This window comes from Cuculus canorus, chromosome 4 (assembly GCF_017976375.1).
Source record: "Cuculus canorus isolate bCucCan1 chromosome 4, bCucCan1.pri, whole genome shotgun sequence".
Classification (NCBI taxonomy): domain Eukaryota; kingdom Metazoa; phylum Chordata; class Aves; order Cuculiformes; family Cuculidae; genus Cuculus; species Cuculus canorus.
The window spans coordinates 45124840-45146579 of NC_071404.1; the positions used below are offsets into that span (position 1 = coordinate 45124840).

Sequence of the window (21740 nt, forward strand, 5' to 3'; positions counted from 1 at the left end):
TATTACGTTAAATTGGAGAAATATTAAAGACCTGTGTACATAATGTCTACAACACGCATGTAGTAACCATCATTCTAATAGTGTAGGACATATACGCTAATATTTCTAGTTCTTAGAAATAGTTTTGCTTCTCTATGTTTTTAGACTTGTCAGTAATAGTGGTAGTTACAAAGGAGGAGGAAAGAAGGTCAACTTGTAAAAAAAAATCTGAAACCACCTTTCTGAAGCAAAAACAGTAATACAATTTGGAGTGTTATTGTTTTATGAGGCATAATTTGAAGTTGTTTATGATAGACAAAGGCTTTTTGATCTGTATTCTGCTGTTGACTAGATTTTTATTTTTCAAGAGAGATGAAAGTATCTTAAATTAATCTGCTAAAAGAATAGAAAACAACTTGAGGGGTTTTTATTTTGGAAGATGTGGTTAATCTGCAGAAGGTAGGATAGTAAAACTCTCTCTTTCTTTCCATGTTGGTTACAGAAAAAAAGCCTTTAAAGACTGCTCTTAAATGAGAATATCTGTGGGTTTTCATACTTTCACAGAAAACTTTTAAAATATTTTAAAAAATATTCATATCTTTTTTTTTCCTTCCTAAACAAAAGCAGTGACTTTTCCCCAGAATTGGTGTGTTTTCCTCATTGTTCACTTCAACATTTTTCAAAATTGAAAGGAAGACTAAATCACAAACATAGCAGAATAAGAAGGGGTAAGGCCCTTCTATTTAGCATGTATGTGCTGAACACTTTCACAGCTTTTTAGCACTACTGTCAGTGATTGCAGTTGATAACGAATTGTTATGTCATATAAAATGGCCTTCTGTTATAAAAAATGAGCACTCAAAAAGCCTAGAGTCATATGGCATGGTTATTTTTGGTGATTAAAATAGCTGAATAATCATTAATATATCAACATTCAGAAAATTCTTTGTTTTCGCACTTCTATTTTGTTCTGAAATGTAATAATCAGTAAACCATTGCTCTATGATATAAATTAGAGTCCATTTTGCTAACCTTACTTTATGTAATGTAGAAGGTTTAATCCAATCTATAATCAATTATGCTAAATGATCAGTTAGTACTTGTTAAGCAGTGTCCTGAGAGACCACTACTCAGAGTTGCTGCTGTGGTGAGAAAAGTGGAAGCCTTCAATATCCATGGAATAGCGTTTCCAGTAGAAAATCTTTATGATTGACTGTTGTTGCAAACCCAAACAAATCCAGTAAAATTATGATGTGACAAAGGAAAAAATAAATAACTTGAGACAAACTACACCTGTGTTTCTTGCACGATCCTACTGCATGGAGGCCCATGGAAATTAGAAGCTGTAGGTGTTTTTTACCCTGCCTGTTTCAGCACTGCACTGTCAGCCTCTTTTTGTGCTTTGTGACACATTATTCATCTTAATTCATTGGAAGTATTTTTTTCTTACATCCCCAGTAATCAGGAGATATGTACCTATCAAAGTTTTCTTTAATTTTTTGTCTGATCTTAGACAATCTTACAGCCATGTGATACTGCAGTACTCCATTTGTGGAAATATTTTCAGCATTTTCTTCCTGTAATTTTAGATCAATTCTCAGTATTCAGAACTTCTCTGCAGCCTTATACTGACCAACTGGTATACTGTTGCATTCATGCTCACACCTTTATTATTCTGCTGTATCAGACTGCACTCAGATGCTTTTTTATGCTAAAGTTCTGCAAGACCACCCCACAATAAAAAATGAGAACTAGCGATACAGAGTTGGGCAGCTATCTTTTGTCGTGTTATGGAGAGTCCCTGTATGATAGCTCACTTAGAATTGCTCCTGGGCGCTAAGTATACTGCAGGCAGGTAAGTAATCCTTCCTGAGCTAGAATTCAGACAGAATTGGGTGCTTTTCCCAGGACACAGTACCTCCCCACAGGCATCTTCACAAACATGAATATTCGGAATTATGCAGATATGTGTGCGTGTGTGTGTATATATATAATAATATTTCTTAATTTGCTGAAAGTAATTTACTGTGTTCTGCATCATAAATGGCAGAAAATGTTTATTGATCACTTCTCCTCCTTTCCTTGCAAAGATGCCAGTCTTGAGAACAAGTCTGGTATAATGACTAATGATCACAATTTGGCGGCTTTTCAAGTAGTTACAAGGGTGATTCTGTGGTGCCTTTCAAGATGAAATTGCTTAATCAAAAGTGGATGTTGTTTCTTTTTCTTCCATAGAATTATGACAGTGTCATTTTGTGTGTGAGTGTGGAGAAATAAAAAAAATGAAATGGTTGTGTTACTATCTGGATAGAGATTGTCTAGTATGCCAAGTTTAACAGCATCTCATTTCATAATTTGTCATCAGTTTACCTTCTATTTCACTGTCCGACAAATATAATTTTTGTTTATAAAGTACATATGCAAACGCTGATATTTGATACATCATATTCTACTTCACAAATTTTGTATTTGCCTGATACTGAAATAAACCCCATCCACTTGTATGTTGTTCTTTTTTCTATAAAGTGTGTTTTAAACTATGTTATTCCATGCACATAGTAATGCTTGAATTTCATTTACTTTTGATTTTATTTATTTTTTCATCTGTGATCAATCAATGTTTCTACTTAGTTTTACCTAAGGAGTGTTTTGTGACCAGAAATAATATGATTGTGTGTTAAAGCAACAGAACAGGAAAAAAATAAATTCATGTTTCATTAATAAGCTGGAACTGCAGATTTAGATAAGACTTTGATGAACCTTGGATAATCAGCTGTTATACAGTGCTGTTATGTATGTGTGGGTTGAAATGAAGTAGTAAAATGCAATCAATAAGGAGAAAAAAACAGACTGATACACAAAATAGTAGATTTAATCATTGAATGAATAACTACTAGTATCTAAATTTAACTTGAGAACTAAGTTTGGCTGAGGGTTCTTTTTGACTTTTGTTAATGAAGCACAGCAGCTGACAATCTTTCTTTTCAGTGAACTCATTTCGCAAACATTGACAATATAAGCTTTTCTGTGTATCAGTAAAAGCACTGGAGGCTTAGATAGAAGAACATATTTGCAGCTGTTTTACATAACATCTGGACTTCATCCACATTACCAGCTGTATTGTACATGGAATAAAAAAGGGAAAAAGCAGATGAGAAGGATTCTGGCAGATTGTGTCATCAAATGACTATGACTAATTTAAACATTCAGGTATTAATAGTGGTACAGTACTCTGAATTTAAACAAAGTAAGAAAACAAACAACAACATGCTCTCATCTCCCAGTAAGCATAACAGACAACAATAATAAAGGAAGATCTCATGAATTTCTGGTGTTCTGATTTTAAGGTAACAGTAAAATCTAGACTTAGGTGGCAAACTATTTAGTACGTTTAAAAAAGCTGTTTAATGTTTTTTCTTTAGCTTTAGAGGTCATTAGAAGTTTTAGGTTAATTTTTTGCTTTTACTTAAGATAAGTGCAATTGTACTAGAGGTGTAAGATTTTGTTATGTTAGTAATTTAAGACTGGTTTTCTAGCCCAGACTAATTGATAATACGAGTTTTAGTGATAATTATGTGCCCTGTTGAAAAAGGGGATGGTTCTCGTTGTCTTTCAGGATTTATCTCCATGAGTAGATAGACACAAGAAATATTTATCATAAATTGCTTTATTTCATTTATATTTATACTAAATGCCCATAAACTTGTTATTTTAACTCCCACCTTTTCACATTGAGACATAATTATTTTGGTTTGTAAACAGAATTTGAAATAAATATTAAAATGAAATTTATAACATAAATAAGGAAGTGGTTTTTTCTCTCCTCTTCTTGCAGTAACTGTAAAAGTTAAAGCTTTAAAAGATTATTTAAGTTCCTGAGCTATTCAATTAGGAATTGCTGATAAGTATTAGTGTTACTTGATCTTTATGTGGTATTTTTCAGTAGCACTAACAAAAAAAAAAGGGAATGTCCTGTGAAGGGAATTACTATTATAGGAAATGTGAACAGTTATAACTGAATATCTTCGGTGAGTCTGAGAATATTGTCTTAACGAATGACTTTGGGCTGAGATGTGAGGAGATGTCCAGTTTGCCGACTTGTTGTGTCTGGTGATCCTGCACTGGACTGTGCATTAGAGCTTGAGGGATATGCGCTGGTGAAATAGCACGTCTGTGAATAAGGGAGTGTTTTTGTTATCAACTTGAATTTTAACAGCAATCACAAGGAAAGCAATTGATTTTGCAAATGGATAAAGCAGGTTTACTGTCATCTGCAGGATGCACCAGAAAATGGAATGAAACCAAATTTTCCAAGTGTTGGGTGCTGCAGGGAGTTGTATACAAAAAATGGCCAAAATAAAGAGGGAAGCTGTGCTTCCAGCCTCGTTATTAATTAATGCTATTTTTTACTTTACAAAGGTTACTTTGTTTCAATTGGGCTTTTGCCTAACATTTTCCTAGACCAGTCTCTAGAAGTAGTAAGGATGATGAGCAACACTGGACAAAGTGCAAATGCAGACCCTTATGGAAACTTCCAGTCCTTGTGGTAAGTCTTCCAAAGGAAATCCTGTCAGCAAATGTCTGAAATCCCATAATATGCATTCATTTTTCTGTCTGTTATCTCACACTTCAATATTATTCTTTTAATACATTAGATGGTTTACAACGAGGTTGAGGAATACTGCGCTTGGAATAGCTGCCTTGCTCAGTGCATGAGAAAGTGAATACCCATATAAATGGGGTGTTCTGTTTGCTTCCTTTTGACCAATAGACTTAAAGAAGTAGTTTTTTTATCAGTGTGTGAAAAGGGAGATGGATTGTAATTTGAAAAATCCTGAGGAATGTGCCAGTCTGAATCTGGTGACATTTTGAATATCTGCGCTTAATTATTTTTTTCTGCTAGTAATGATTCTAGTGGCGTGAACTCATTTCGACGTGACTGTAAACATTGTTGATTTTGTGCATGCCTCTGATACTTGATATATTTCATGTCCATCTTTTCTGAAGTGGGCACAGAGTTTTTCATCTTTTAGTTTTAGGCCTGCAGCCGGTCGTCAAAGATATCGAAACCAGTTTCTGCCCTACTCTTCCAGTTTGGGAAAACAAGAATCTTCCAGAGGCAAATCTGCATTCTAATGAGCTGAGTGTGTGATCACATCAGCCTTCATCAGATTTGGCCAATTCCAAAATGAGATGATGACTTTTATTGTTGTTGTTCTTTTTAATTATTTTCTCACTTTCACTTCTGCTGTGAACTTCCTGGATCTTACAAGTAGATTTGATGTTACTTCCAGAAGAGCACTTAGCAGTAATTAGACACGTCATAAAAATGGAAAATATTAGGAAGAGATTGTATTCCAAGAAAGCATTTTTTTCTGTAAACCACAGAGTGAAATCTAAAAAGACTCCACAGACCACAGAGCTATTTCTGCTGAACTGTCGAGTAACAAATATTCTTAATTGATGGAAGAGCTTAAAGATTTTTTCATCAGTTCTTCAATAAATGCCTGTATATGGATGCATGTGGCTTGTCTTTGCAACAACGCAACTCATAATGCCTCCTGTTCTTAATCCAAGAATGTTTAAATAGTTTAGGTGAAAATTATGTACGTAGGGATTTTTTTACATTTTTCTATTACTATAAGAATCTAGAAATATGTATTTTCTTGATGTGTGTATCCTTCTGCAGCATAGTCCATACAGAGTTAGTCTAATTACTTTCAGTAGGGACCTAACTCCAGTTCTCTCAAAAATAATGTTTTTGGTGGAAATGGAATTTGAAACCAGAGTAAAGTGAGTATCATGTGAAGGAAAGTGTATCTATTAACAAGTGTGTATTTACTAGTTTTAAAAGAGAAGTCCTATTATAAAGTGAAATGCATTTTTCGTCCCTTATAGTCCAGCCTTTCAACTGTGATACCTTAATTTAACCATTATTTTGAAATATTTTCTCACTGCAGAGGAACTATCTCACTTTCAGTGAAATCAACCATTTCATTAACATTTAATTCTATAATAAATAGGTAATACAGTGAAATACAAATACTCCTCTTTTTGTTCTTCACCCTCTTATGCCCTGAAGGCTTGCTGAAGATCTACACCTAAGTAAGGCGAATTCAGGACATCTCCAGATTTAAAAAACTACTCTGAACCTTGCTTGAATTTATTATTATTTTTTTTCTGAGCATCTTCAGGAGAATCACATGTAATGCCTATATTTTAAAATAATCTTCTGAGAGAATAACATTATTAGAAGATAACTTCATCATTCTGTCGCTACACAAACAACTTATATTAGTTTAAATTGCAACCAGCAAGAGACAATCAATTACTTCCCTCAGATCTGGTCAGTGAGGAAGGAGTCCTCAAACAGCAAAATCACCATGGATCAAAATAGGTTCACCAAGGATATTATTTAACATGCCTGATTGTGCTGAAGACCAAAACTGTGCACTGTACTTAGTTCCTGAAATATTTTTTAAATGCTAATATGCTGTATTAAAAAATAAATAAAATAAACATTTTTTTAAAAAAACAAACCCTTAAAATCAAAAAATCCAAGCTGTGTTCTCAGTTGATTTTCACTCGGGAATCTTTACTTTCTTATTTAGCTTCAAAGTGGAGGCATTCAACATTTGGCATCCAGCACTTCATATTTCTTTACAGCAATGTGTCTTTGATGTGCAGATAACTTTACCTGTGGCATATTAAAATCTTAACTTCAAGCCTTCAGTTTCAAACAGCTGCTATAGCACTTTGGACAATGTATTTTTTTAATTTTTTTTTTATATTGTACAAGATTTTTGTAAAATAGACCTCAGTGTCTAGAAATAAGAAGATAGGATTAGCTTGACTAGAAATTTCTATAAGCACTGAATGAAGAAATTGCAGATTTGTATTAAATGTTCTGTGTATTTAGATTTCTTTTTCATGCAATGCTGTGGTGGGCTAAGTAAACAAAATTACAGACCATCAAAGTTTGTAGACATTGGTTTTGCTGAAATTCCGCAGAAGAGGACTGATTAGATATGAAAAATATTTGCTTTCTTCTTCAGTCATCATATGCTTGAGATCTACACATTTAGCTATAGTAGACTTTTTATCACCAAATGATTCAAATGCCTTATTAATTGCATAACCTGGATTAGGTTATGCATATATTATTTTTTTCATTTTAATTTATGTGACAGCATAAGCTGCCTTGTTTGTTTTGAAATTGAATTACCAGCTTCACCCACTAGTGTTGAAACTGTTGATAAATGCCTTGTGTTGGGAACACACTGTAATTCTTGGGCATAAAATTTTAAATGAAATGTGCATCAAGGTGTGGTTTTGTTCTCTTCTGTATAGTAGTCTGTTGCTATGCCCTTGAAAAAATGCAGTGCCTTCATGTAAGGTACAATTTCAATTAATTTAAATTGCTACAATTATCCTCTATGTGAGAATATGTAATTCTCTTCTACAGTTACAGCATGAGGATTAACACTCAAATAATTCTGTAGTAATTTCAAGTATAACTAGGGCAAAATCCTTCTTATTTTTCTTGTGTCAGTAAATAGAGTCCTGAGATTTAATTTCTTCCTTACCTTGAGACTCGTGAGGTATGATGTGAACTTTGAATTCAACTTGTCTACACTATAGTTAAGAAATGCAGTTCTGTTCTTCTGAAATTAGTTGTTCTACCTTAAACCTCAAGGAGTTCAAGCAGGGATATAGCCTGAGATGTGGTGGGCATCCAAAACACCTTATCAAAAGTGTGTAAAGGACTAGAAAGTGGGTTTTTTTATCAAATATCCTGACCTAGAATGCAGTTGACCTAGGATACATTATCAGTGACGCAGCTCATTTATTGGTGGTCAGATGAGCTTCCAATATCCATATTGGCTAAACCAGTCCAACTAGAGTGTGTCACTATTTGTTACACCATTGACTCTTCTACAAAATCCGTGTTGTCTGAACTAAAGCCAGCCCTGCTCTAGGTAGCTATCAAACTGTGCTACTAAGACTAAGGGTCTGATTTCACTTTATAGTCTTTGCTGATCTCCAGAAGCGCAGGGGAATTGTGCAAAATTCATTTTAAGCATTGATTTCCCCCAACCATCCCTTATACCTATATGTGGTTTGCAAAGAATGCTGAAGAATGTTATGGATGCTTTGGCAAGGGTTAAAAGTCTAGAAAAAGGTAAAGTAAGAGATCTGTCTGGATACTGATCTGTTACTTAAAAATGTTCCTGAATAACACTGAGGATGAGACTGTTGTGGAAAGCAGCATACCTGGTGTGTTTGATTCCACACTGAACAGTAGCTTTCGATGTGATGCTGTGGTTGCAAAAATTATGTTAAAAGAATACATCTCTATACAGCATTGCTAAGACCCTTGGGAATACCACAGGCAGTTCATTTGGGTAGTTTTAAGAAGGTCAACAAATAGGAAACTTATTTGAACAGTTGGTTATTGGAGTGACCCAAGGGCTTGAAATCTCACTTTTAATTCTACAGCTGTGGAGGTTTTTCAGATGATTCAACATAAGGCTTCTTGATCTTCGGTTAAACATAACTCTACCCAAAGATTTTGATAGTAAAGGTAGGCAGAAAAAAAAGTCAAATGATGAAGTGATAAAAGCTTGAACTTTGTGTGTAAGAAAATAAATTGTATCCGAATAAATAAAATCAAAAGTTAACAAGTGAAATAAGGTGAACAGTGGGGTCACTGGGGAATGAAGCTTGAATCACTATACCGATGGGTTTCTGAACACTGCAATGCTGTGTACAATATTTTCATTGACATAAGTCATGAATGTGACGGCCCTCAGGGCCCTGCTGTTAACCCTCCTCACAGACATTTTTGATACTAGATTAGCAAAAGGGTCTTTCAGAAGCGGTTTTCCTTAAAATCCTATGTATTGCACATGCTATGGGACGTAGGCCTCTTATGGCTGCTCTAGTTTATCTTTCTGGCCTATCTTTGGAAAAATAGAAAAGTCAGAGTAAAGTAAGGATTAACTGTGTACAATTGTGAGATTATTCATTTAATTTTCATGATGTCCATGGTGTGAATAAAGGCTAAAATATCGGGTAGGCTCATAATCATTTGCAAGTAACTCAAAGTAACATGGATTTAACTTCACTAAAGTGGGAGAGAATGGCAAGAGCTCTCACTGAAGCTAGGAAAGTTATACTTTCCCAAGAAAATTCATATCAGCTATTTAAATATTGATTGTCACTGTGGTCTGTCTAGAAAAGTTGTCCTTGGTGTTCATGTACACATGAGTTCAGTAGCCAGGAGGATCGGAGAGGCATGTTAACAGAAGGTGGTGTAAAAAGTCTTGTTCCTCCATATGGCAGTTTTGTACTCTACAAAGCCTTCTAATTTTCTACTTCTAGAAAGACAGACTGTCTTTTGTAGATGAACTTGTGCTTCCATTCTGAATTGCTGCTAGACATGCAAATCCTTTTCTAGAAGCATACTTTTCTAGAATACGCCATGGTTTAATCTTTCATGCAGATACTATTAGTGAGTATTTCAAGTGTTTGATTTTGTGCGGAGTTCTATCTGCTTGAAGTTTTTCCAGTTCTTAACAGTCGCATTGCATTCATCTCTGCCTATCAGTATTGATATTTCATGACTACTTTCTGCCAAATCCTCTCCTAGCAATAAAATTTCAATGTGATGAAGGTATTATATTCTTTCAAAGGCTTTGCTTTAGCAGGCTAACACCAGCTCAATATTTTTTTTCTTTAATGGATATTAAATATGCAACTTTTTTGTCTCTGAATTTTGAAGTGTAGTGTAGTCCAGTTCAGAAAATACATAAATGATGCCAAATAATTTCTTTATAGTAGTTTCTTTATTTCTTTTGCCTTTCTAACATAAGTATATACTGGAAGTATATTTACTGTATACATAATGCAGGCCCAAGGGAGCTTTAAGTTGGCTTTTGGAGTTTCCAGTAGCGATGTCATTTCTGCACGAGTATTTGGCATAAACTTTGTAGTTTGCTTAGGACCTTCTGCATTTTTGACAGAGAACTGAATGCTGTGCTGGGTTCATTGTCATAGTTACTCTTGCTCAGTAGTTAAAACTAGCCCTGCGTGTGCTGCAGTCACACCTTCAATTGTAGTGTGCAAAACCCTTAAATCTTTGGTTTTCTTTTATGTCTCCTCTTACGTAACTTCATCACTGTAATTTTCTGACTACAAATGTTGACCAGAGTTATTTTCATATAGCTAAGCAGAAATTATTTTCAAAGTTGTTTTGAACAACCCTTTCTTTTCAGAACTTGAAATATGACTGATGATCTTCAGAAATGTTTCAGTTGGTATTATTATAGCACTCTACCATGTGAGGTATTAGAAGATTAAAAACTACACAAACAACAAAACAATGGAAGAAGCAAACCAAAGCATTTCAGGACTGGTATTTCTGAAGATTAAAGCAGTCTTTTTATCTCCACATCCTCTCCCCTCCACCCCTCCCCCAAACATGATCAGGACAGGATTCTTCTTTTCATTCTTAATAATACCAAAAATGAAATGTAGTGGTTTAACACATACTGTATCCATAGAGTCTATTTATTCAGACTGAATTCCACATGGGACATGGATAATCTTTTTCCCAAATGTTTATGCGTATCTGCTCTTAACAAGTGCTGCACAATATAAACTGAAGGAACCATAAAGAAAAAAGGGCATTATAAAATTAAGCCTGTTTTTCAACTAAGTTGGACTTAAGATCAAGAAGTTAAATTTTCAAATGGGTCAGATTTTAAAGAATTTTTCTATAAAAGACATGAATCTCATGCTTTTAAAAGCATACAGGGAGCCATAGCTAGTATTAGAAAAGAAGATACAAGTAGGTTTTAAGAGATGGTATTGAAACTAATTCTTTTAACTGAGATTAAATTAGATCCAGGTTCATTTCACGGTTTTGTTGACATTATCTTCTTGCACTTGTTAACAGCCCTGTGCCATGCAGGAAAATCGGAGTAATACTGCTCTGTTTCCCAGTCTTTTCCTACCTTCACTGGTATGTACAGTCTCTCACAACAGACTGACTGATACTGTGTGGGTATGTGTGTGGTCTCTACACATATGCTCTAACAAAGCTAATTTAGGATGTAGCTTGTAAGTGCTGTTGTAATAAAAAGCAAAACAGATTGGAAGTGTTGGTTTGAGCATTTATATGTGATGTTTTTCAAATTCATTTGAGTTTTTATTGTTGCCATAGATGACATTTTTATTTATAATTTGTTAACCATTAAGAATTAAGTTTTTCAAAGCTTTGTTAAATCAGTTTCCCATAGGAAAAGAAAAAATCCTATTTTGAGGAGCAGAAGAATTGGAAAGCTTACATGTTTGAAAATATTTACTAAATTTTTTCCATCCAAACCTCCCAAAATCAAAAGATTTTTTTAAAGGAAATAAACAACTTTGTTATGTATGTCCAGCTGGGCAACACTTTTCCTGGTTTACTGTTTGTTCTTTCTTTCTGGTCTCTCTTGGCATTAAATGTTACAGAATGTCTTTTCTATTGACAACTTTATTCATACATAGAAAGTTGTAATCTCTCAAGGTGACTTTTAATTCCCAGTCCTTTTTTAGTCATGTGTTTGTCAAAACCAGTGTAAGTAGCTTTCAAAAGCCCGTTCCTTTCTAAACTTCACTGTCATTGAGGACTATTAATTTTACCTGTTCAGTATTAAAGAAGAATGATGCTCCTGATGTTCTGATCTTCGACAAGACATGCCTGGAAAATAGATCTATTTCTGTGCACTGTTGGGCTTCAACTTTGATGGTTTTAAATATCTGTTCACATCATTTTGTATAGAGGGACTTGTGAGTGCAAAATATGTATAACGCTTCCCACTTCTGCAGGAGAAGAGAAACTAGGATACAGAAAACATCAAAGATATTACGTAGCAGAGTGATGCTCTGGAATACAGCAGAAAAGAAAAATGTTAAGAGGCCTTGTCATAGGAAGATGAGGAAGTAGAAGAAAAGGGTTTGCTTTAGGAAGATAAGGAAGTTATGATGACCTCACTGTTGAAGGGTGAAGGTCAGGTGTATGACATGACAATATCTGTTATCTGTCATTGACCATGGAGCTGTTTACTATCTGCCAATCCTTGAAAAGGCAGGGAGCATGATTCACTCAGTGATGAGGTTTTTTTCCTTTTTTTCCCCCTTTTCCTTTCGCCTCTCTCTCTCCTCTCCTATCCACTCTTTCTCCCTACATCCCTCCCACCTCAGGAACTGAAAAAATGGTTTGAGTAGTTGCACATTTTGTTGCGGATTTTTTGTTGTCATCACAGTTCCAGATAATACTGTGACACTTAGAGACCATATTGTAAAGGTAAACACATTGTAAATAATTTAAAATGAAGAAAAATAAGGGTATAAACAGCTGTTCTTTTGCTGTGCATACAGCAGGTGTTTTTAGTTCTCTCTCATTCATCTTGGCTGGTTATCTTTGAATGATTCTTATATTATATCTAATTTAATAATGGCATATAGATGACAGTCGAATGCCCAGCTGTTATCCAAACCTTGTACAACTAATTAAAAATAGGCAATAAGAATTAGTCTTCTCTTGAAGACTGTTTCTTCACGTAATAGCATTAAAAAATAAATGTTTGTGTGTCGGTAGTAGCCTGATGTGTTTTCTTCTTGCTTACAAAGTATGGATGTGGAATCAGATTGGCTTCTCAGCCATTTTTTTCTGCCTTTATTTGGCAAGGAGGCACTTCTATATCCAGTCTGTAATTTTTCAAATCAATACAGTTGCTTATCTGTAAATAATTCCATTCTTTACATAAACATAATGCCTATAAAACTTCCACAGTCTTTCTGCTAGAAATATTGTCCTTGCCTCTTCATTTGCACCTCTGTAACAGCTCATGATTCTGGATTAATTGATTAAATTTATAAATAGTTTAGGTTGGGGAAAGAGGCCATGATTTTTTTTCCTTAAGTAACGTCTTTTCTGTCTGAGACAGGTCACTGAAGCTAGCAGCTTAGTGGAACACGATAAAGTTAGGGAGCAGCCCTCGATTAGGGTCTCTCTTATGTGGTTACTTACTGTATAACAATGTTATTAAGAAAAATACTAAGGCAAGAACAAATGTGAAATATTATCAAAAGACTAGCTTGACATTTGTTTTATCCATAAGAGAAAAGAAGGATATTGCTACAAGAAATGTAACTGCTAATTGTCGTATTGCAGAGCTCCTTGTTAATTTCTGAATGATTGGAGTCTGTATTTATTTAATGAATATGCAACATACTAATAATCCTATTTAATTTAGGATTATTATTGACCCATGCCTGAAAAAGACTCAAATGATATTATTATCAGTCCATTACAAAATAATTATCCCAACAGCTTTATGTATTTATTACAAATGGTATTCCTTTAGTAATCAAGTCAGTGAAGATTTAATATTGATTCCAGTGCAGCCAAGACTTTACCTGTGGACATTGGAATAAATACTTATTGGAACAGTCTAGACTAATTAGATTTTAGGGCATGTGATAACACTGAAATGTTACCTCATCTAACATTTGGAAAAAGGAATTCTTTATCTTGGCTAAAACATAGTATTTATCTAATTATAAAAGATATTGAGAAGTTCGGGATTAAGAATGCCTTCCAAAGGAATTTGGTCTGAAAAGAGATCTCAGTAGAGGTTACTTTTATTGTAAGAAGGTTTAACATGCAAAAAAATCCCTTGTTGAATTGCCATCCTCTTCTTTGAGCAGAAGCCAGAGTACTAGGCAAAGAGCTGGCAGAATACTTGAAGGTTATAAAGTATAAACTTGTAAAGTAAAAGTCTAAAATCATATTTGTTTCTTGATGCAATTTGGAATCAAAGAAGGTTTGTTAGTGTATGATTAGTCATTATTATCCTCTGCAAGACATTAAGTCATGCAGCTGTTTGGAAACTTTATTACATCTGTTATTGCAGTTCCATGTTCTATTCTCAGTGATGTCTTTTTTTTTGTTTTATTTTCTTTTTTTTTTATCATTTTTCTTTCTCTCGTCCTTGCATGTTAGGCCAACTGCCAAAACTAAGCGTTCCTGAAGACTGATTAAAAAGCTTTTGCTTCTCTGCTCACTTCATCTGTGTGCAGTCCTTCACATAATGTTCTTCCAATAGTTTCAGCAGGAAGACCTTTAGCCAGCAGTTAAATAGTGAGCAATATTCAGAGCCTAAGGTAACAGTACAAGTTTGAACATGAAAGAGTAACTGAAGAATAAAGGAATAGGTTAAATTGTAGGATTTTTAAAAAGCTAATACAATACACATTTATCTTGAGTTGCATGAACTGGAAATTTTTTTACAAGTCTTTTCAAGTGTGTGAGGTAAGTCTGAGGGAGGAGTAATCTAAACAAGATGTAATATTTCTCCTACATGTTTCTCCTTTGTTACTTAACATCCATAAAATACTTTATATGTTGTATTTTTTATGCATGATAATTTAGATAACAAGTACCTGTGTAAATTAGGAGTTTTCTAGTTAGGAGTTGAATTTATCATGCTGCAATAGTTGACAGGACATACGTGTGTACTTTGTGTGTGTACTATAGGTAAATGCAGTTCTTTCTATGTTCTCTCTTACAAACACCTGAAGAATCATGTCAAGATTTCAAATAGGAAGCTATATTGAAGCACAGAAGCAACTCAGAATGGAAGATCCACAGAAGGCTAAGTGTGTCTCACATTTAACCCAGAAAAACTGTAAACAATACCACTCAGGAAAGCGATTTCAGGAGATATAGCAAGCCTGTATGCAGTACAGATTGCTTGTTATGTAGGTTGAAAACTGTTTGGACAGCTAGGCTTGAAGGCTTAGCATCTCGTTGGTGGAAGGCAGTGAGTGCAGGGTAAGGAGGTTGGGGTTGTATAGTCTGGGGAAGGCTATGCTGCAGTCTAATGTCAGGCCTCCACTTGCCTGAAAAGCGGTCGTATGGGTGCCCAAGTTAAACCCTTCCTCGTAGGGGCACAGAGTGTAAAACCAAAACAAACCCTGAAAAAGCCATGCCTAGAAATTGCAGCTTGATAGGTTCAGATTGCACGTTAGGAAAAAACGTCTTACCTAGGGAGACAATAAAGCATTGAAGCATATTATCCCAAAGCACTATGGAACTTCCATCCATTGGGGAAGTTGAATGTTGGCTAAAAAATAGGAACCCTCAAACAGATGACATGCTCTGGTGTAAGCAGGAATTGTAATCCAAGTAGAATCTGGGACTGGAGGTCTTCAGAGGTCTCTTCAAATTAGTATTTGTATGATTCTGAGCGGCTTTGCCCTGGTATTCATTTTACATATGAACAATATCAAACAGAGCTATTTGTCTTCAATTTTCTGCCAGTAACAGACCGTTTCCCAGCTTTTCCTTTGTACTAGGAAAAAGAGTTAAATATCATTTTGGCTTTCACATTCAGATAATAGCTAAGAAGAGCCCGGAGGCAACTGAACCAGAGACAGGGGACAGAGAGAGAGAGAGAGGTACCCCTGAATGCCTTGAGTTACTACTTTTGAAATTAACCTTACTGCTTTTTGAAAGTCTGGTGAAAGAGAAAGAAATGACATGTTATATTACATTTCAAAGAATCTCTTCTACAAAGTCTCAGTTTCTGTACATATGTGAAGTGTTGTAAAAATTAAATGGGAATGTTGTCAGGAAATCCTTTTGATTATTTTAATTAAAAAAACCTGCTTCCCTCTGAAGTTCTGTGGTAATGAACAACTAGTTACTGTTATCTTTTGTTTCCAAGTTTTAGAGCAGAGGACTCACATACTGCAATGTTACTATATATATGAAAAAGCTCTGATATTAATTGATATATATTTAGAATTGAAACTTTTCTTATGTTTCAATTTGGCTTTAAAAAAAAAGAAAAAAAAAAAACGTTGATAGCCACAGCAGAGTTAATGCTGTTTCTGAAGGCCTAAAAGCTGGTTTTCATAATTAAGGGCTATTGAATGAAATTAAACAAATAATGTATTAACACTGTACGATTAGCAGCACTCTCATATTGTACTATTGTGAAATTAATGTAGGTTTAGCAAAAAGTTTTAAAAATTAATTTTACCAGTACTACGTAAGTCTTTTAAATGAATCAGTGCCAAGGCCATTACTCCATCCATAGTGCTCCTCTCTTCTACAGCTCCTCATCTGTTTCCTGAACCGTATATGATTTGTCTGAGTTTTGCCCATGATCCTCACTAAAATGTGGTGAATACAATGTACTAAGAAAGAGATATTTGCTATAATTAAAAAGTGTCAGTGCTGATCTTTGTGAAATGTGTTGTGCCTATGGGGGAAGAGACCTACTTTGAAGTAGACAGGAATGAGCTTGTCTAGTTGGTGGGTTTAATTTCAGCCTACAGTGGCATCTGCTGATCTGTTTGGTGATAACCATTTTCATCTGTGTTACCATGTTGGTGGAAGGGTTAGGTACTGCCGTGTTTTCAGAATGCCTGGAATCTTGTAATTTTCAGGGGCAGACTTTCTACATTGATAGATATATATAAATCTGGTGATAGCATCTTGTACCACATCAAAGGCAAGTGTAGCGACTCATTCTTCAACTTCAGCCTTTAAGACTGTGCTGTCCTTTCCTAATAAATGTAACTATGTTGTATACCTGGATCAGCGTAGGGATTTTTCATAAAATGAAAGAATCACAGAATCGTTTAGGTTGGAAAAGACCTTTAAGATCATAGAGTCCAACTGTAAACATAACACTGCCAAGTCCACCACTAAACCATGTCCCGAAGTGCCACATCTACAAGTCTTTTAAATACCTCCAGGGATGGTGACTGAACTGCTTCCCTGGGCAGCCTCTTTCAATGCATGACAACACTTTCAGTGAAGTCATATTTCCTAATATCCAATCTAAACCTCTCTTGGTGTAACTTAAAGCCTTTCCTTTTGTCCTATCACTTCTTACTTGGGGGAAGAGACCAACACCTACCTCACTACAATCTTCTTTCAGTTTGCTGTAGAAAGCAGTAAGGTCTCCCCTCAGCCTCCTTTTCTCCTGACTAAAGAGCCCCAGTTCCTTCCGCCTCTCCTCATGAGGCTTGTGCTCCAGACCCTTCCCCAGCTTTGTTGCACTTCTTTGCATGACTCCAGCACCTCAATGTCTTCCTTGCAGTGAGGGGCCCAAAACTGAACATGGTATTCAAGGTGCGGCCTCACCAATGCCAAATATAGAGGTGTGATCACTTCCCTAGTCCTGTTGGCCACACCATTTTTTATACTAGACAGGGTGCTGTTGGCCTTCTTGGCCTCCTGGGCACACTGCTGGCTCGTGTTCATCTGGCTGTCAACCAGTACCCCCAGGGGCCTTTTCCTGGAGTAGGAAGGCAGCTTTCCAGTTACTCTTTCTCAAGCCTGCAGTGTCGCATGTGCTTGTTGTGACCCAAATTCAGGACTTGACAATCAGCCTTGTTGGACCCCATGCAGTTGACCTCGGCCAATCTATCCACTTTGTCCAGATGCCTCTGTACCTTTCCTGTCTGGTGTGCTCCATTTCCAGGACTTTTGACTACAGGTGGTCACATTTGCCCATCTTCTGATGAAGCTTTTTACTGAAGATGCAAATACTTTGTTTTGCTCCTTGCCTGCCCTATTTCCCTCGCATTCTGTTGTCTCCTGGCTCCCATGCTTACCTCAGTCCTTGGCTAAGTTGATTTTTTAGGGTTGTTACTGTCTGTGCAGTAATAATTTATTTTTTTTTCCTCTCTCTTTTTTGGGGGGTGGGTGGAAGTGGGTGGTGGTGGTGGAAGTGATGGTTGTTAATAGAAAGGCAGACAGATCACAGCATCACACTATATAGCTTTGGAGTTATACATCTGACCACTGTAAATCTGACTGAACTTATTACTCCCTTTTAAGTGTAACTTGGACTGATTTATCCTGAAATAAAGCCAGGAATTGCAAAGTCATTCCACAAAGAATAGAGACTAATCTCATTTTAGCCACATGCAGATAGCTGTGCTCTTCACATGGATTCCTCAAAAGAAATTTTCAGACGTAAGAACTCAGTAGAAAAAAGCTAAATTTTGTGATATAATGGTACTTTTTATGTAGAACACATAACAAGGAATATTGCAGCTTATCTGAAGACAAATACCAAACTTCTTTCTCCAGTGACAGCAATTACTTGCCTTTATATTTATAGAAAATAATTCTTTTGTAAGAGAAGAAATTCCACAGTGCGAGAGCAAATATTTCAAATGAAGCAAGTGATGTGTGTGGAAATTTGATATGTTCATGAAACAGTGTTGTGTGCTAAAGTAAATAGATATTTTTCCTTTACAAATGGAGGAGCTGGAGGTACTGGAGATGCTGCAACTTCTCTTCCCTATATTGCCACATGCCCTTACTTTTCTTTGCCCCTTATTATTGGCTTCTCATTTGACATTCCTGTTCTGTTTACAGTCCTTACTTACAGTGTTGTGGTTATCATTGTCCTAATGATACAAAAGAAAACACTTTCTTAATGTATTGTGAAATATAACATGGTTTGTAATCCTGTATGTGCCTTTAAAGACAAAATGCACCACTCACTGAATATAGTGTCATCAGACACCACATTTTGACATGTTTGTCTGAAATGGTGGTCCTTTGCATATTTTGGAAATAGCACTCTGGTGTACTAATCTCTGGGAAAGTATTTTTTGTTATTGTTGGCTCCCAAGTTTAGTGTGCAGCTCTCAGCTGATGTACTGTACATTATAGAAAAATGCTTGTGACTCAGCTAACAAAAACCCAATGAAGTGTCTAAATTAGGAATCTGCTTTTTGTGTCTTTTTTTGGTGCTTTTTTTCTTATTTCTGCATGCTGTCCTCTCTTATTGTACGCAAGACAAACAATCTTCTGCAAACGTGTGGATACTGGCAAGACCACACTTCATCAGTTTTATGTAATCAGCGATACCACTGAAAAGAAAATTTACCATTTTCATACCACAACTAGAAGGCAAAAGTCCATCAGACTTTAAATTATATTTAAGTATAGATTAATTATTTTAAAATAGCAGTGCTGTTGGAATGCATAGAATGGACTTCTTTTCTTGCACTACATTAATTTAGATGTCAGCCTTTACATGTAGCTATAATAAGGTACAATTGCAGTGTATGTTTTCATTGTAGACTGAAGCATATGTCTTAGCTTCAAATGAGTGTTCATAATAATTCTGGCTATAAAACCATCAGAAAAATGTGATAAAGTATCTAACTGAAACAGATAATGAAATAACACTAATAAGTCTCCACTACAAAACTATAACCTTATTTTGTTACTAAAGTTATTGATAGGTAATTCGGAGAAATTTGTAAGATTTACTGGCTGAAATGTCAAACCTGACTGTATACAGGTTTTTAGAAAAAAACAAAGATGGTACAAGTCACGTGCTACAGCATAAGGAGGGGTTTTCACTTGGTTTGCTTATGGAATTAAATTTTGTAGTTTAGTGATCTCGTCATTGTGTGTCACAATATTAAAATGTATCTGGATTAGGTCACTACCTGTTTTTTTCTTGCACCTAAATACCCAATATGAGCTGATTGCAGCTGCTGAATATGATTTCCTGTGATTATTGGACATTTGAGAATGAATTTTCTTGAGTTATTGTGAAGAAAGTTGTTGGGCTCTGAAAGGCACAGCTGCTGCTCACCAAAGGGGTCCTTTCCTTTTGGTAACTCCTCACAGTTATGAATTCATAACTTGAAAAGGTCTTTTCAGTAGATTCAGTATTACTGTGCTTTAATAATCAAATGTAATTGGCTTATTTCTTTTGAATTCATTTGCTGATGCATAGTAAAACATTAATTTAATTTTACATGTGTTTAGTCTAATAGAGCTGTGAATAATTTCAAGGAACGCCCGTAACTGAGGCTTGTCAGTAAATGCCTGATTTCTTATGCTTGATGACTTTCCCAAGTTTCCTAAGCATGTCCCAGTTTCATTCCTGTATTGGGATAACTGTTTTGACACAGCCCTCAGGAAGGAGGCAGCCATCAAAATCCTTATCACTGGACTTAATAAATGTAGGACAATCTCCTTTAACAAGAGACAGATTTAGATGTAAGCAGACCACCCCCTGTGCCCCCATGTGATCTCTGCAATCCTCAGTAATAGAGAACTGAAACCATCAACAGGCTACATAAGGTAGTCCCCTGGGCTGCTGGGCTTCTGTGAGGAGTTCAGTCTTCCATTCAGGTGTTCACAGTTGCATTTGTATTATTTTCACTTGAGCTTTTGTTCTGCTTTCTGAACAGCAGTTGAGGCTTGGGTTTGAATAACTCCTTGCCAACAAAATAGTACTTATCACTTTTGTGTTGTTGTTGCTATATAGATTTTTCCAAAGAGAAACTCCTTGAAAAAGGAAGAAAAGTAAACAAAACTTAAGCGTTCCTATCTGTGCATGCTATACAAATACTTTAGGAAAAGGGGAAGAAACAAGTATTGATGCGTCTGTTTTCTCTCTGTACTATAGGCGTGCAGGATCCTCAGCATGAGAAGATAATTACTGTGACTACTAATGGAAGTATTCACAGCCCCAAGTTTCCACACACATACCCACGCAATACTGTACTAGTGTGGAGATTAGTAGCAGTAGAGGAAAATGTATGGATACAGCTTACTTTTGATGAAAGATTTGGGCTTGAGGACCCAGAAGATGACATTTGCAAGTAAGTCACTATTCTTTAACTTAAAAAAATCTGAAGGGCGGTGTGGGAGGGAGATGGAACAAAAGTGTTGCTTGAGTTTTGGAAAAATTACATGCATGTCAATATATTTATAAAATGTATCTTGTAAAATATTAGTTTATGATTTTCTTTTGCAGTGCTAGAGAAGGACTTCATGCTTGGTAGCTTTGAGGTCCCCTCATTTTCCTTCTGCATTCAGTGTCTGGGCTATAGGTCCATTATGATACAAAAAGCTGAAATATTTAATCTTTCTCTCAAACAAAAGTTTTTACACCTGGGAAAATATTCTTGACAGAATGTTAGAGGAATTAATGTCTAATTTTTATAGAGAAAATTTGAGTAAGCAAGTTACCTAAAGTGGAATTCAGGTCATGGCACAAAATACAACATCCTTATTTATATAAAACCCCTACTCTACTGCACAGTATTTTAATGGCCTTTAATGGTCAAGTTCTCAGTTTTTCTATGAAATTACAGCACTTGCAGTATTATGTTAAATGGCATTCCTCAATGATCTTGTTTTTTTCTGGACTTCAGCAAGTATTCTGCCTGCTCAGTCACTGTCACAGGTTTCTGTAGGACCTGTAGAATCTGTTCTTCCTTCCTATGATTCGCAGCTGAAAGCTTCATTGCCTGAGAGAGAAACAACTGTGACATAAGAGGCATCAGAATGGATGCAGTTCTGAACCAAGCCATCTGATTGATCATGTTTGGGGTACTTTAAAAGCAGTAGGGGCTTCCTGTGGGTGGGTGAAAGGGGAGAGTTCCTAAACTCTTGTATCCTGTATCTGTCTGCTATCATAGCAACACATCGTAAAAAAAACCTACGTGTGAATAGTGGTATATTGCCTGACCTCTTCTCAGTAAATTAAGTAACAGATAAAACATGTCATTCGAATGGTATGTCCTCCTTTGATGTATGCCTGGAGAGGTACTTCACATGAGATTTTTCTTTCAAAATAAATTTTTCGTTTGTTTCGTTTTTCTCTTTGTGGTTTTGTTTTTGAGTACCTTGTATATCTATTTGATTTGAT

The 21740-nt window shown here is 35.6% G+C and overlaps 1 protein-coding gene across 1 annotated transcript in view; it reads left to right on the forward strand.

Moving 5' to 3' along the window:
• The window catches only part of PDGFC (platelet derived growth factor C), a 129117-nt gene that overhangs the window by 56902 nt on the left and 50475 nt on the right, over window positions 1–21740 (forward strand). Inside the window, exon 2 of the mRNA XM_054066006.1 lies at window positions 20493–20688. Coding sequence (XP_053921981.1) covers window positions 20493–20688 — 196 coding nt within the window. The remainder of the gene's footprint in view (window positions 1–20492; window positions 20689–21740) is intronic.